Here is a 17,492-nt window from a genome sequence, read left to right on the forward strand (position 1 = left end):
AATGATCTTTAGCTGCAAGCGCTGCTTCCCCCGCTGCAGCTCAGGCAGTGTGTTTGCTGGCAGTGCAGTGAAGGTACCATCCCACTTAAATCTGCCCCCCTGACTGCAGCGCACCACGATGCAGCTGGTTTTCTCCTCTGGTCTCTTGAGTCAGTTACTTCCTTCTCTCTTACACCAGATGAGTTATTGGCAATGGCTTACATATCTTAATTAAGCAAATCAAATAATGATGTAATTTATTTTCCTCTGCCACATTTAAAATTTTAATTAACCATAATTAAATCATTAATACAAATGTGTGTATAAATCCCTTTGAAATCTGAGGAAAGAATACCAAGTTCCCAGGTTAGGTCAGATGGAAGTTGTGGTAGACTGGCCAAACTCTGGGAAGGCACTTGCTAAGTATATTATCTTAGCCATTTTTTGCTGGTGCAGCTAGTCCTTCACTGCTTTCAGTAGTGTTTGACTGCCAAGACCCCAAGAAATTATGTGGCTGTGAATCACTGGCATTTCAACACATTTTCTCTAAATAAATATTTTCTTTAGGAAGACAAAAGAGAAAAAAGTAATTGTCTCAGATCCTTCTTCTTGGTATTTGTTCCGTATGTACAAGGAAAAAGCAAATGGTAGTATTTCTCAATGAGGCACTTACATGCTTTGAGAGCAAGTTCTCCCTGCTACAAGCAGCAGGTGTACCTCGCAGCACAGAAAGCAACAGCTTGGTTTTATCTCATAAGAATTGTTGTGCAACTTCAGTGTCCCTTGAAGAACCTCATTTCCACCAGAATCTGACACACCCACCCCATGTAAAAAGAGATTAAACAAATATTTAATTGTGTCTGAGTCATCACTTTTTGAGCTACAAAAGTGTATCTAAGGGGTGTTCACTTATATCTGCTTGCCTAAGCTGATGAGAAAAGTAGAGCTGACTAGTAAACCTCAGTGCCAGAAGGATGCGCTGTCAGTGCCGGGAAACATGTATCCTCTTCATCTTGTGTGAGGGATGGAAGGACAGAGTAGGGGGAGAGAGCAGGGGCCATAGCATCGGTCAGGGAAGCCTGGTATGAGAGCTGGTTGTTGCTGCTACAGTTGTGAATCAGATCATGCTGTGTCCCATCTCAGTGACATGACAGTGAGAAAGAGAGATAAAAAAACTCATTTTTTGAGGTAGAACTGGGACACAGTGAAATGTCAGGTAGCAGAATGATGCTGATATATATTTGGCTACAGCTGATTAGAAAAAGAGAAATTAATTGACAAAAAACAACTTAGGACACTGTCCCTGAATACTGACAAATATCCAACAGATTTTTTATCTTGAAATAAAACTGTGGAAACACACATTTTGGTTTAGTGATTTTTTTTGTTTGAATAAGTTTCACATCATAAAGAATGAAAGATATTTTTTTAAAAGGCTTATTCCAAAATGGAAATACAGAAAATATTTTATTCTGAAAACTGCTGACATTTGATTTTTACTGTTTTTCAGACAAGTTTGGCTAAGTTTTTATTAAGACATTTGCCAAAAACTGAACATAAGTATTTTTAAAATAACTTTTTTTGGAACAATGTTTTTAAAAATTTTTAATAACCTGCAATAAGCTCTATCTGGTAATTGCAGAAGGCTATTCTTTGTATGCTTTACAATGTACAATGCTTTACACAATGTTTCAGGGTGTCTACCTACCTATGTCTGCGTATCTTTTTTCTTGTAGAAAGTGTTCATATTTTCTGGAACTTTTCGGATGAATTTGGATCCTTATGGGCAGTGGAATGATGAAGAAATATGGAAAGTTGCAGAGGAGGTAAAACTGTTCAGTGTTATTTGTATCCTTCTGGTGAAGTGGTTACAGCAGAGTGCAGCTTAGGTTAAATGATTGTCGTATCTTACATTTATATAGAGTCTTAAAAGAAAAAGGTTCTGAGGGAAGGTAATCTTGTGCTATAAACCATGTTTCCTTATTACCTAATAAAAAGGCACCTTTGTCAGACATTAAAAAGAAAAATAAACTTCCATACAGCACAGTCTGGGTTACTCATGCAGTGATTTAGCACAGGTGAAGTTTTATGTTTGGCTCTGCTGGGTGACCCTGAGAGAAAAAAAAATGGAGGAAGCTGATACAGCAAAACGTCATGTAATCTTGTCTCATTTTAATGCTTTGCCAAATATATGAAATCTCTGCAAGGCAATTTTCTACCAAAATGTGTAAAAAAGACTACTAAACATTTTGGAGGCCAGAAAAAAAAGTGAGAAATGTCTGTGACCTGTCCTAGAAATGACTAGTGTTATTGCAATAGGAAATATATATATTCAGCTTAGAAAAATCTTTCCTCAAAATATTTTCCAATTATTGCAGTTCTCAGGCCAACATAAAGCCAGCTGAGAAGAAGCACTCCTGGACACTGTATTCAGGCTCATGTACTGCTTGAATCACAGGCAGCTGCCTCTTTCATGGAAAATAAGAATCCTGAAATATTAGATTTTATGATCCTGAAGGTTTTCTTACAATTTTATGTTGAGGTTTAGCAACATTTTTGTTTTCAAACTCCCCAAGATTAGGGGCCAGATTTTTACTATTCTGTTTCCATGCTGAGCTGAACCCCATGCATTGCGGTTGTCAGATGCCACCTATTGGCTCCGCTAGTGCTTAATAGGTTGCACAGGTGTATGTAGTGTCCAGAGAAAAGGCAATTGAGACGTACGAGAGGAGAAGGACTGCAGCCTAGAAAGCAGATGCCTTTTGCCAAGGTACAGATGACCTAATTAATACAGACTCGGCAGTGAATTGGTGCCATTTTCCTGGTTCATTACAAGTCTCAAGTATCAGAAAATGCTTACGAGTGAGGGACTTAATCCAAAAGCTTCTTCCTTCCCCATCCAGGAGGTTAACTCTGTCTCTGCTTGCTTTCTTGGGTTTATTTAATTTCTTCCCTATGTTTGGAAAAGAGGAAAGTAGACATGTTCTATGAGTAATTTACTGTAAAATAAAAACATCATGACATTTTTGGTTAAATGATGTGACAGCAGCTTTTCAGACAATCCTAACAGAGGCAATGGGGTGCTCAGTGCTGTGCTTCTCCACTCCTCTGAGTCTGGGGATAAAATGGAGTGTGGATTAACATCCCCTTTCTTAAAGAAGCTCTCCTTCTGCTTTTGAGGATTGTTTTCACTGTGCATGTGAATTAAGCTAAACCTCATTTACAGCGGCATGTAAAAAAATTATCTTGAAGTGTTTAAGGAGTTTGGCAAATCTGTATGTGATACAGAGGTTTTCATTGCACAGGCAAGAGTGCAAAGCAAATAGAAAAGAAAAAAAGCTGTAATACTTTTTAGCAACAGTGATTGTTTACAAAGTTCATGCTCTTGAAATCTGGCTTGTTAGTGACAGTGAGTCAGTGTAACTTTAGGAGCATGGCACAGAAAGAAAGTTAACTGTCAGCTTATCCTTGACCCGCATTGGCTGCTGAGGATTTAGAGGATTCTGGTGAGATCAGCATCAGCTTTTTATGCTCCTTGCAATCAGCTGCAGAGAACAAGGCGTTGTCTGAACAGATGTCAGCTGTTTCACTTTTTATTGTCCCCATATTTCAGCACCTGAATCTGTCAGACTTGTGTCAACTTTTCAGGCAAAGCTTTACTCTTGCAGTCAGCTGTCTGGACCCTACAGGTTCATGGAGAGACCTTGTTTAATTTTAAGAAGAAAGCAACTTTTCCTGCCATTAGATGCAAAATTTCATTAAAGGACACGATGTGTGTTCGAAAGAGGAGTGAGGAACAAAGCACTGGCCTTAATTTGCTAATAAATAAAAGCATGAACTCTGCAGAAACGCAACACATGTACCCACACGCCACAGTGTAATATGGTTTCCATGTAAAACAGAAACACAAAGGAGGAATTCCAATTTTTTTTTTTTTTTTTTTTGCCCTGGAACGCAAGCTAATTGCAGATCACTAACATTTAAAAAATCCAAAGGGGACTCTTTATAAACCACGAGGGTTGCATTGCATTTTTATAATGTTTTTTGGAGCAATGCAACTCACATATGTTTCCTAGTTCTCATGTTTTACAAAAATTTATCTGTAAATGCTGCTGATTAGGCCAAGGAGCAGCGTCGGTTTAGAACTGTGGAGGATGCAAAGCTTTGCTTTGAGGTGTACCAAATTTATCTCCCAATGAGAGCAGAAAAAGGAGGACTGGAAGAAACAGTCAGAAAACATCTTCTGGTCTGGATTCTGGCTTCTCGTCCAAGAGAAGCAGCTTCACTTGGCATGGGCACCCCTCTAAACATTTTGTCAGTGGTGCTAGAGGGAAGCCTGTATGCCATTAGCGTGAATAAAGTGCACATGGCTTTTGGGGCAGCATAAGCAGCAGATGTAAATGCTCTCAGAGCCATAGCGCCAACGGCCATGGTGACCTGGGTTATTTTCTCTGTTGCTGTAATGTGGCATGTGAATTTTGGTTGTTTCTTTTTATCCTTCTAGTAACCAAAGAGGCCTGGTTTGCTTTCAAAAACCACTTTCCTTAACATTTCCAATGACGTACATCACTGCTGGATAAAATTTTCAAATACATTGCTCTCTCCAGTCTGCTAGCTCAAATTGTTTTGGTCAAAATGCCAAACCTCATTGTATGTGACAAACAACTGAAGCATTAACTCTCAGCTTCCCAACATAAATTCTAGCATGTTCTAAGAGTCAAATATTTCAGTGCTTTGTACATCATCCAGCTACTAGCTTGTAGTCTTTATATGATAGGTTCTCCTTTTCAGCAATTTATATTTTCTCCTTGCTGTCAGAAATGAAAGGTAAGGAAATTAAAGGCATTGGTTGCCATACCCACAGTCAGCACTAACTGTTTCTCACTGATTTTTCTCATCCTTTTTCTTTCTGGCAGGTTGGGTTGAAGTCTGTAATTGAGCAATTTCCAGGCCAGCTTGATTTCATTCTTGTGGATGGAGGCTGTGTCCTCAGTCATGGCCACAAACAGCTGATGTGCCTTGCCCGGTCAGTCCTCAGCAAAGCTAAAATCTTGCTGCTCGATGAACCAAGTGCTCACCTGGACCCTGTGTACGTCTTTTTCATTTGTTCTGTCTTCTAATATGAAATAAGAAAATCAGTGAGGCAGCACCACCAAAAGAGACTATTTGTAACAGGTCTGGTTCCTTACTAAACCTGTTTTCAGAAATATATGTTAGTAATTCTGCATGGAGGATCAGGAAAGCCTGGTTACAACCATAGCTTTATGGCTGATACACACTTTCATGGCAGAAACGCAGCACGTTGAGACACTGCAATGTTCATGCACATGTGCTTTACGACACACAGCTCGACTGACTATTAAATACCATCAATAAAATTATGAGCTGTGCTGGCATGTACATTGCAGTCTAAACGCTGATGCTTGTTTGCCTTTCAGAACTTCCCAAGTAATCAGGAAGACCCTGAAGCATGCATTTGCCAACTGCACGGTGATACTCTCTGAACACAGGCTGGAGGCCATGTTGGAGTGCCAGCGATTTTTGGTGAGTGTTTCTTGTAGTCTCATGTACTATTGTTTCATTACATTTGGTGAACATGCAAAATTCATGAAGCTGAATTGATGAAGTTGGCTGCTCCTAGATCACAGCAGGGATCATTTGGGGCAGCTGAGCAACATAGTCACCTGCAGAATAGCAGCAGGCTCCTGTTTGCTGTTTCACATGAACTGTCATAGACATCGGTGTTCAGATGAGCTGGATCACACTCTGGAAGAGCCAGGATTCCCTCTTTCAACCAGAAGGATGGTTATGTAGGTTACCCAGCTGCTCATCCAGGTGCCTTATATTACCGATTGGCTCAGGAGCTCCAGAAAAAAATCCCAGCACCTCACAGGGCTTTACCATTGCAAATGCAGAAACGGCTGCACTTGCTCTTGGGCAGTAGGAGGCTGCATGGGGAAGAGGGGTTTCCTAAGAAAACATCCGATGATTAGAATTGCTGATTTCTGTCATCAAGTCACTGGAATATTCCTTTGTCATTTAATCAAGGTGACAAATAGTGAAGTCCTGGGGTACTTCCTTTGTTATATAAAAATGGTTAGTAAAGGAAATAAAAGGCAAGTTATGTAATTGTTCTTAAAAATGAGGTTCCTTCCTCTGTAATTTCTTGACTCTTCCATAGAAGGGGACCTTCACTTTATTAGCAAACATAGTTTTCCAAGTATGTCTGCTTGGGTGCATTAGCATAGCAGGAGGAATACAGTTTGAAGGTGAAGCAGGCTAGTCAGTAGGCAAGTTGTACATCCTTTTGGTTGTGCTGCTCCTCTACGCCAGCCTGCTGCTCCTCTTGCACCATCCTGCAGCCTGTGCTGTGCTCGGCTGTGTTAGCAGAGCCCCGGCAGGCAGGCTGGCTGGCAGCCTCTGCCTGGAGCAGGTTTCCCACCCTCCGACCAACATTTTAGCAACATAACTGCTAAAAGCTCTTTCTGGTCAGACCTGTGCCTCACCTGAGATGTGCTGGCATTGAGTGACCGTGGGGGAGCCTGATTTTTCCATCTCCTGCCTGACAGGGGAGGCTGGCACAGCCTTAGAGGGCAAACCTGTTGTTTCCTTCGAACACAGGCCAGCAGCACTTCCTTGTCTGGCAAGAAGAAAGCAAAGAAGGCCTGGCACCTTGCTGGCAGCCTTCTCCCTCTGCTTGCAATATAACTCTGTTTTCTCCAGTTAACACTTTCTTAACTTGGCAGTTTAGCAGTGCCCGGGAAATGCCACATGATACCTGGAGACTTCAACAATCTCAGAGGTAAAAATCAAGTCATAAGGAGAAACCAACAAGCCCAACAGCACTTTGTAACTTGAGCAATAGGCACCTTTTCCACATAGTAAAATTTTAATTGTTTTTATGGTTGTAATTAGAAATTGCAAACTAGAAATTAGAAATTGCAATTGTAAATTGGGTTCTTCCTGTTAGAAGATCTCTGTTATGTCTTAATGTCTCTTCCCTGCTCTGTTAGCTGTGTTAGCTGAATTCTGTCAGCACCACCATTGCTCATGTAAAGAAGTGATATGTTTCTTCAGGTAATTGAGGACAATAAATTGCGGCAGTATGAATCCATTCAGAAGCTGCTGAATGAGAAAAGCTCCTTCAGGCAAGCCATCAGCCACGCTGATCGCCTTAAGCTACTCCCAGTACACCACCGAAACTCCAGTAAACGCAAACCTAGACCCAAAATCACCGCCTTGCAGGAGGAGACAGAGGAAGAAGTGCAGGAGACGAGGCTGTGAGATGTGGTGTGGGCACATTCTTTGTGGAGTGAACCATCAGCAGTGCCCCATGATGACGGGATCAGCACTTCTGAACCTGCAGGAGCCATGCACAAATTGAACCTTGCAGGAGGTGTTCACTGCAGCAACTACATGTGCATTTGGGAATTACTTCTCTTCCATGGTTAATCGTGTGCAAGTTAGAAAAGTCTTTGAACTTCTGCCACTCATAATGGTAACACCAGACTTCTGTGAAAAGCTGCTCTAATTTGGTACAAATGAGATGGCAAGCAGAGCTAACCTGCTTTGCCCAACATAATCATTTCAGAAAACTTACTTTTAGAAATGTTCTTGCTGGAGTGAGACACCTAGACAGGAGGAAGAATGTGAGAAAAAGAATCAAACCTAGGTGGAAAATAGGAAAAGCAGAATGTAAAAAGCTTCTTTGGATTCACTTCATGCAAATCAATTAAGGGACGGTATCAGCAAGGCACACAGAAAATGTCCATTTTGGTTTTCGTGCAATGACTGTAATTTCAATTTAGCAGAAAAAGCCAAATGTCCTTTCATAACAGCACACTGCTCTGTGTGCGTAGGTGAGAATGAAGGAGGAGAGGATATTGACTTGCAAGACAGTCAAACATCTGTCACATCTCCACCGTTAAGGGAGAACTGGTATTTTCTCTTAAAACCTAGGAGACACTCCACCCGACCCTGCACACTCTCGCAGCGGGATGAGTGCAGGCCAGCCTCAGTATCTAGTGAAAGGTAGGACTCCTGGCAGTGGAACTGAAATTGTTTGTATAGGTCTGGCACTTTGTGTGCTTTTTATTCTGGCCTAAATAAAAAAAGGAAAAGGAAGAAACCTCTCCAAAGTAGACTTTAATAATGAAATTAATTTTTATACTCTTCTGGTTTGCAGTTTTATGATGAAACGGAACTTTCTCTAGGATATTTTATTTATTTTAATATTGTTGCAAACATTTACTAAGGAAATTATGTATTTTAAGAGTGATTATGTACTATAAAAATATATTTGTACAAAAATTTTTGTGTTTGGATTTTTGGGCATTTTTTGCTACTAGTCTTTGATGTCACATTATGATAGAGCTGTCAAAAACGAGGGGAGCCCCAGAGTTAGGCCAGGTACTGTCCGATGCTGTCTTTGCGCAAGTGAATACTTTAGAAGTGATACAGATATTTTAGATTTTTTTTCTTTAAATAAAAAAAAAAGAGACTGCCTGTATGACATGTTACAGCACACACCCTCATGGTGCAGACACCGCAGACATCTTCTGCTACTTCCACATCAGTAATTGCTGCCTGTCAAAATGTGCATAATTTAAAAAAAAATAAATTCTATTTATTACAAAACTAGTAGATAAAATCCAACATCTGCACCCAGCTGCTGTTTGGCCTGCCTGCAGGGTGGCTGGCAGGGTGGGCAGCACTTGGTGTTGCTGCGGGGCTCCAACCACTCAAATGCTTTACGAATATGAAGTGTTTATAAATGAGCTTTATATCTCTTGCACTGCTTGAGCCCTAAAGCTGCAAAGCGCAGCACATGCAAGTCTTGAAAATAAACTCTTTTAGGCATCATGCAGCAACAGCAGCTCCGCCCCAGCCTGTGCCTGCCTCCAGCCGGGCTGGGCGCTGTGCACGAGGGCACTCACTCTGCTGCTGCCTCAGACCCATCCTGCGAACTCCAGTGCTCACTGTGGAGCAACGGCTCACTATGCCCCACCCTTGTTTTCGTTTGTCTCTGTTCCACATTACGTATTTTCTGTCTCACATGACGTATTTCCTTTGCGAATATGCTTTTTCCTTCTTCTTTTTTCCCACCTGGTCATTCATGCTGTACTTTTATTCTTATCTATCTTCTACCGCTTACCTTGGTCTCTCTCCTTCCTGTCAGGATCAACATCTCCTTGCTTTGCCTAATTTTCTTAACGAATTGATGCCTCTTGCTCACAGAGAATTCTGGATATCCTTGAGTCTCGATTTTGCCATGTCACACTTTCTCTGCCACTAAGCTCTTCTTTCTTTAGCCTTTATAACAAACAAAAACCAACCGTATATTGAAGTAGCATCAGTTCTGAATCCCAGTCTCTGTCGCCCTTTCTCCTTCAAACTGTGTATCACTTTTCTTACACAGACAGCTCTTGTTTGTACAAGTCTTTACAGCGTACGTGGCCAAGCCTGGCCGGAAGGCCAGGGCTGCTGCAGTGCGGCCAAGCCCAAGGAGGAATGCCAAGGATTGCTCTTTTTCAGGATGTTGCTCAGAGGAGCAGACATACCATGAGGGTGAGTTTATCATCTAAATAAACAAGATGATATGGAAAGGTCAGCAGAAAAGAACCACTGCATCATCAGAACCAGTGCGCACTTCAAAGCTTGCACAATTAGTAGCGTTAATTTTTTGGGGTCATTGTTAAAGAGAGTTAGGAGGCGGGCAAGGAGACATTTCAAGAGAGGAAAAGGTAAATACAGTGTGAACATGTAGTAGAGGGGGTGCATGTGGAAGCTGCTGATGCAAATGGTCAGAGGAGCTCTTTGAAGAAAAAAAAGTCAACCAACTGCCCCCAGCCCTGTTGCTCAAGCTGTACAACCCTCATTGAAACAGCTTCTGCCATCAGTACCCAGCTACCTCCAGTGTACTTACTGCCTGTCCCAAAGAGCCCAGGCAATACCCTGTGGAAACTGTTCTCTCTCCACCCTCCAAGGGCAAGGTGGAAAATGCTGGAGAAGACCATGCCATTTATTTCTTAGCAGTCCAGAAGCACTGCTCCAGTGACTTTGGAGCTCAGGCTGGAACAGGAGGTAAGTCATAGTGAGGAGAGCATCTGCTTCCCAACAAAGACCGAGAAGAGCACATTACCTTCTAGAATAAGCTTTCTTACCCTTGCTCTTGGTGGGATAATAGCTCCCATGGCTCTTTGCCTGAAGCTAAGCTCAGAAATTGCACATGCCGTTCATGGTGGAAAATGGAGCACAAGATGGGGGGGTGGGGCATGGGGAAAGTGGCTATAACCCAAGCACATGGGAAGAAAAGGCCAATGACCTTCATAGTATTTAGCATTATTTAAGAGGATTTTTCTTTTCATGTGCTCTACTTTGCATGTATTTGATAAAACACAGCAGATAGAAAAAAAAAATACCCCTCACAAAGCACTTTGTAATTAAAAACACACCCTTGTACCATTAAAAGGTATCTGTGTGTGCATAATGTATGGCCAAAGAGAAGAGCGTGCTAATTCTAATACTATATATGAAGATTCTTTTTACAGCCTCATAAGAAGAAACCAAGAAAGTTGAAAAGAGTGAAATTACCCTGCGAAGGATGTGTAGTGCTCCTTGAGTACAGAGAAGGGTGGCCAAACTGCTAATAGAGCACTAAGAAGCTCTTTTAGAACCACAGCGTCCAAGCGAGGTTAGCCTAAACAAACTTGAACTCTGAACATTTAGCCGTCTTCATCAATCTTACTTACAAAATAACTACGCAAAGCATCTAGATCCCATTGTCATTAGTGGGAACTGCTCGGTATCTCACTGGGCGCAAACAAGCCTGCTGTTCCAAAAACCAGTTTTGCTTTCACAGTGGCTTAACTGGTGCCTTACCAGCTTTAGTATTTTATTCATGAAATATCTATTTCTGAAGTCTTTCTTAAGTTCCACCTCCTCCATCTCCACAAGCCTCACTCACATCCTTCAGCCTCCTACACCAGTATCAGAGATGCTAAATGCTGATTGCCTCCTCACTTCTTGAATTCTGCCCTGTTCAAGCAACAGGTTTAAGTTATTTCCTTGAGATATGGCAGTTCTTGGAAAAGGTGCCTTTTAAAATATTTCCGAGCATCAGGATTAATTCCAAATTAGCATTAATTGTTGGAGGGCACTTCAGAACCGTATAATTAGTTGCATTTTATTTACTTTATCTAAAATGTAGTCTGGTAACTTTTTTCCTCTTTCTGACGTAGATTTGTTATTTTAGCTCTACCATTACTTGGCCACAATTTAATATTTGGAAAAAAAAGCACTTTAGAACTTTGTGTACAATTGTTCACTAATGGACAATTAATTGCTGCTGAAAAGTCTTGCAAATTAAGCAACGTGCAATGCAATAAAGTAACACATTTCCTTTGCAAACCCTCATGTTCTCCAAAACCAATTCCCCGTTTCTAGGATAAACAATATTACCACTAATTTTATTCACTAGGACTTAATTCAACCTCAAAATACAACCCTTGTAAATGCAACTGGAGGTTTTCAAGTGCTGCCTAACTTTCTTGCCTGTTATTTTCTCTTCTTTCTCAACAGGTTCCTTCTCATTGTGATGAAAGCTTTAATGTGTGAATGGGTTTTCTTAGTTTCCTCTCCTCAAATATTTTAAACATTTTAAACATCTTGGAACGAGTCCAGAGAAGGGCCACAAAGATGATCAGAGGGCTGGAGCACCTCTCCTATGAAGAAAGGTTGAGGGAACTGGGCTTGTTTAGCTTGGAGAAGAGAAGGCTCCGGGGAGACCTCATTGCGGCCTTCCAGTACTTGAAGGGAGCCTATAAACAGGAGGGGGAGCGACTATTGATAGTGACTGGATGAGGGCTAATGGTTTTAAACTAAGAGAGGGAAGATTTAGATTGGATATTAGGTGCAAATATTTCATGCAGAGGGTGGTGAGGCACTGGAACAGGTTGCCCAGAGAAGCTGTGGGTGCCCCATCCCTGGAGGCATTCAAGGCCAGGTTGGATGGGGCCCTGGGCAGCCTGCTCTAGTGGTTGGCAACCCTGCCCACGGCAAGGGGGTTGAAACTAGATGATCTTTGAGGTCCTTTTCAACCCAGCCCATTCTATGATGCTATGAAACATAGTACATAAATATGAATGTTGACGTCACTCTGATACGTTCAGGGGCCTGAATTACCATTGCTGTCTCTGTGATCAGCCTGTGAGTTTGGTGCAACCTCTGCAGCTGGACTAGCACTGTGCTGAGAAAGTATTTCCTCTCTTCCAAACTTTCTTCTGTTTCTCTAAATCCTTGGAATTAAGTCCTTTATTTCCGATATCTCAACTGGATGCAAAGCAAACTTCTGCCTTCTGAGTCTACCTTTGCTACAGCCCAGCACACACACACACACCTCGTGCTGCCTCGACAGTCACTTGGACTTCAAATTTCTGAACAACAGCTCACTTTGTAATTCTAAAGTCTCTTAACTATGGTTTCAACATCATAAACATCACTTTAGCCAGAGTTAGCACCAAGAAAGTTGTCCCTCATCCTTTCTCCACACTGGCTCCTTCCACAAGTATCTTCCAGCTGCAGATGCGCTTCTGCCTCTCCAGTTTTACTGGAAAGATGAAGGGTTTTGATTTGTTTTGAAAATCACTTGAGCTGTATTATGGGAAGCGATGAGCCTCAGAAATTCAGGCCCTCTGATTTTGCTCTTGTTGGTGAATGTTGCTGCCTTTGTTGAATGATGGAGCAGGTTTCTTCACACTTCTCATTTTGGTGCTCATGCTCAGCAACTAAATAACTGGGGCAAATATTGTGGGATGGACTCAGACATTCTTTTAAGGAAGATATTCCATGTTATTTGTCAAGAAATAAGAACCATGGGAGACATGCTGAAAGCTTTTTTCAGTAGTCACTTGAAGTGGAGAGCGGATAGTTTAGGACTTGCCAAGGTAACCAGTGAACAAGAATGATCTTTCAAGTTCCCCTAGCTGAAGAGTTTAAGTTGTGTATAAGGAATGTAGTGTAGTCAGACAGGGACTAAACAAGAAGCCTTTTCACTGACCTCGTAGCCTGTGGAATGGATGCAACCTTCGAGGCTTCCCTGTACTTACCCTGGCTGTGTGGAGGAATATACAGGGATCTCTGTCTTCATTTACCTCGTTTCTTTTAGAGACATGGAAAGGGGTAACAGACGGGATCACAGTGCAGCATGGAGCAGTGTGGTCCACCATAGACAGCCCACTTAAAACCTCTCAGACACAGGAATGAAGAAAAATGATTTTGCTCATTACTAATCCAAAATTAGAGTAGTTGATATTTCAACTCAGGTATGAGGAGCGCTGTTTGTAGCATCACAGGATGAGACTGAAGATACAGTGAAGCCCTGAACTCATGAGCAGAGCCTTGCCTTGCTTCTGCACAATCTCTCACAAGCCAGATAATAAACCAATGGAGAAGCCAGTATGTTCACATGCAAACTGTTTTATGGTTATGTGGTTTTCACTATTTGAGGGCAGGAACCGATACGGCTTAACAAGAGACCTTAAGCGTTACTTACTACAGAAGCTGAGATTCCATTAGGAGATCTGCAAGATACTGTGTGATTAAAGATGTATGAAAATCACAGACTCTGTTGAACTGAAAGACAAACAAAATGATAGCAGATAGAAGTCAACCAGGTAAAAGATGCAGATGGAGAGAGATTAAGACAGCAGGCTGAAAAGAAAGGATAATGAGGGCATTGAAAGGCAAAGCCAAATTTAGCAAGAGAGACCTGACTTTCAAGCCATGAACAGATGGTCCAAGTTATTCTGTCTTCTGCAGATTTTCACTCAAAGTACAGCACAGAAGACTTTCTATTCTCACAGACAATATACGGTCTTAAAATACATCTCAAAACATGCGTTAGGACACTGTGCCGAAGATCTTCCCACACAGAAACACACTGCTAACTCCTGATCTAAGTGAGGTCTGGCATTTCCAAGGCGTATTTTCAGTGTAGAACAAACCTAGCTTAGGAACTTTTTTCTTTTCTTATAGCTCCTTTTTTTTTTTTTTTTTTTAAAAGATTTATGTTTATTACAAATCCTGATGTTGTAACTTGTGTGATCACTACAAAAAACATTTTCCATTTTGTGTTCCTCCTCACCATGAAATCCCTGCTTGAGCTGCTCACACTGCTTCAGCACGGAAGGGATGCTAATTGCTGAGACCCATTTCTCTGACCTACAGCAGCTGACTTATTCCACTAAGAGCCAACTGCAAAAGTAACATCCCATTTTTCAGCACCAAAATTACTGCAAAAAAACCCTCATCAGCTTCTAGAAGAAATAATCTGTATTCAGTTATATGTTACCATCACACAAGAGCTTGAACTTCTAATAAGACAGTGATCACCAAAAGACATGGTACTTTCTAAATATACTGTGTGGGAAATGATAACAGAAATAACTTCTAATCTTCTATATCGATAGAAGTAACACACATATAAACTAAGAGACAGCAAGACAGACAATATGCAGTACAAAAATTTTATTGACATGAGTTTAGGATGACTGTTTTACATATAAAGGTCAAGTGTTAGGAAAAAGGTAATCCTTCCCTCCTCCAGGCTTTTCTTGAGAAAAACGCTACTTTGGAAATTATAGGCATGCCTATGTTACTGTCCGTAGCTCTCAAAACCATCTGAAAGCCCATCAGAAGGCATCGAAGTCTGATCTCAAGAAAACTCTGCACTTTCCTCTGCCTACGAGGTGAGGTATCTAGACAGTGAGCGTTTCCACAGTATCACAGTTCACAAGTGTGTAACTGCAGCTACTGTAAGGAGAGACTGGGGGAAATAATCCCTTCCTATGAGCTCTCTGTGGTGGGAACATGATCTCTCACTGTATTGGGGGAGAGGGGGGAATGAAAAAGACAATTTTAACTGCAACTCAAGTATAATTTTACAGCAATTACATCTTAAATCCACAATAGAAATCGATAATTACACAGTAACTCATGTTATCGCTACTACATTATCTCTGATAATACTGTAGTTAAACTTGTGCTCAAACTCCTTTTCAGTAAAATCTGTTTCTGTAAAACATGATTATTTCTCGGATACTCTTAAAACACTAATGAGGCATATAAAATTTTTTACAGTATACAAGAAAAACTAAGTTAACAAATGATCACATTTACTTCAATTCTATCAAAGAATAAGAGTCTGAGAAAAATAACTTTTATTGCATTTTAATTTCTCAATCTCCTTCCTTTTTGAAAACATAAATGTTATAATGGAAATTCATGACATTTTAGATGAAGAGAAGCTTGGGAGAAACAAAATCAAAATTCAGCAGGCAGATGATGGGCAAATCAAAATATTTAATATGGCTTGTAGCTGAAAGTAATTGATTTGCATTTCCAGTAATTTTAGTTATTGCCACATTACATTAATTTTTCATTAAGTGAAGATAAAAACATATCTTTAAAACGCATGTACAATAGCTTTAAGCCATTGCTGTACATATTGTGCAACTCATCTGAATGCAGTTTTACACATGAACTTAATAGAACATATTTATGTACAGTATATACACAAACAGAATCCTGTGGTAATACCCCTGAATATTATAATTTAAATGAGTAATTTTCATAATAAAAGAGGAAAAAAAACCCTCATCTATGAAGGTGGCAAAACTGCCCATTTCTGAAGTTTAAATCAATATAATTTCCATCTGATTTACACAGAAATAAAACTGTGGTCCTGTACAAACTTTACATTACAGGGAAACAGTTTATTTTTTAAAAAATATTTACATATTTGAGTACTTGGTTCTTTGCAATAGCGATTATATGAACACAGAAAATTGTATGGTAGGCAGGTTTATTTAGTAGATTTTTGTATTATTTCTTTTTTGTGCAAATTCCAATTCTCTCTTCTTGTGTTATTATCTGCCTCTATTTGCCTTGTATTACTGCTGCTGCTTTTTTTAATATTTTGTGAAGGCTGGGTGACTTTACTTCTAGGAACAGGAAGAAGAGATTTAACTCTTGAAACACCCAGCTCTGTCTTTGATTTACTGTTGCTGCTTTCCACAGTTCGACTGCTGCTGAGAGGACGCATTCCATCCTATGAGTGAAAAAAAAACAAAACATTTTCTGTATGAATAATTATTGCTGTTTGAAACAATCAGCTGACCCTACCAGCCCACGGAACCCTTGTTATTTGCAATGTTTTGCAGTGTAATGTGACACCTTCTTACTACTTGGTGAACAAACTATGGCTCTTTTTTGCTTCTTTGACTGAAAAGAAATATCATCAACATCTTAGAATATCAAAATAAGTCAATGGGGCTTTTGCATTTACATTGAAAACAAATTTAAATTTGATTCCCAGAAGTCTCAGTTTCAGAAGTATCCAAATAAAAAAAATACATGTTCTTTCTTTCATTACTGTGGAAAAATTACAGCTGCAGCCACAGCTAAAAGGTTAAAATGGAAATATAGGTAGTTACGAGCAAAAATTTCAGCTTTACAGCTCAAATAAAGATACTAACTTTTTTTGTACCATCAAGACCATAAGTAATAACAAGATAATCATGACAAAATAATACTTCAAGAAGGGAAGTTGAAATGCTAGTTACATTTTAATCCATAATCTTATAGATTGTTTTCTTATAAATTAGATTTTAGCATCTCAAATTATTTATGATAAGAAGGTACATTCTTAAAAACTGGACCATATTCAAACTGCCCCAATTTAGATACCTGAAGTGCCAAAGTCAGGTATGTTGTCACTTTTTGTTCCTTCATAGTCAAGGAGGAAGAGGTTAGTTAAACCATTTTATGGTGGTCACTAACATGTATCTTTCATGAAAGACGCCGCCTTTCCGCTGACAGGAAAAGAGAATTAGGACCTTAACTGTTAGCACCAGCTGAATCCAGTTCACTCTCTGGGCAGCAATATTAAAAAGTTCATTTTCACCATCAGCTACTACTCTTCATGTATGGTTGGTGGCATGAAATCAGACTACTCATCACGCTTTATTCCTTATTCCTTTAATCCTTGATTCCATCAATTCTTTTGTATCCTGGACCAAAGCTTTTGCATCTCTTATCAGTTTTCACTTTCTCCTTCACGTACTTGAAAGCATTTTTTCTTCCAGACAATTAAAAATAAATTAATTATGGGTATGTTGCCCTTTTAAGCAATTTGTCTCATTACTGTTGATAGGATCTCCTCTGGCCGTGCAGTATTGCTTTTGTTACCTACAGAATTCTATTTACTTTCAGAAAAGGATGCTTTTCTAATCTTAAACTCTTTTCCAGACACGAGTTCTTGCAGCCACATAGGTTTATCATCATTATAATTGCCTCTAAAAGTTTGAAACTGTGCTCTTCCAGATTTTTGATAAATTTGCTGTAGTAATGACTAAACCTAGAAACAAAGCTTGTCATTCTGTTAGATCTCTTTCCCCTCTAGCAAGAGGTTGGGCTGTGTTTCCTTCATTTTGGCCAACATTTTCCCATGCTGG

The 17,492-nt window shown here is 40.1% G+C and overlaps 2 protein-coding genes across 2 annotated transcripts in view; one reads left to right on the forward strand and one right to left on the reverse strand.

Annotated features, from left to right (window-relative positions):
- Positions 1 to 7,263, forward strand: part of CFTR (cystic fibrosis transmembrane conductance regulator (ATP-binding cassette sub-family C, member 7)) — a gene marked incomplete at its 5' end in the record, with an annotated part of 68,443 nt that extends 61,180 nt beyond the window's left edge. The window contains 4 exons of the mRNA XM_010087678.1: positions 1,716 to 1,805; positions 4,896 to 5,068; positions 5,418 to 5,523; positions 7,057 to 7,263. Of these exons, the coding sequence (XP_010085980.1) occupies positions 1,716 to 1,805; positions 4,896 to 5,068; positions 5,418 to 5,523; positions 7,057 to 7,263 (576 nt within the window). The remainder of the gene's footprint in view (positions 1 to 1,715; positions 1,806 to 4,895; positions 5,069 to 5,417; positions 5,524 to 7,056) is intronic.
- Positions 7,264 to 15,319: 8,056 nt separating this feature from the next.
- Positions 15,320 to 17,492, reverse strand: part of CTTNBP2 (cortactin binding protein 2) — a 75,634-nt gene continuing 73,461 nt past the window's right edge. The window contains 1 exon segment of the mRNA XM_010087677.1: positions 15,320 to 16,087. Within this exon segment, the coding sequence (XP_010085979.1) occupies positions 15,842 to 16,087 (246 nt within the window). The 3' untranslated portion in view covers positions 15,320 to 15,841.

Source organism: Pterocles gutturalis, unplaced genomic scaffold, assembly GCF_000699245.1.
Source record: "Pterocles gutturalis isolate BGI_N339 unplaced genomic scaffold, ASM69924v1 scaffold23236, whole genome shotgun sequence".
Lineage (NCBI taxonomy): Eukaryota > Metazoa > Chordata > Aves > Pterocliformes > Pteroclidae > Pterocles > Pterocles gutturalis.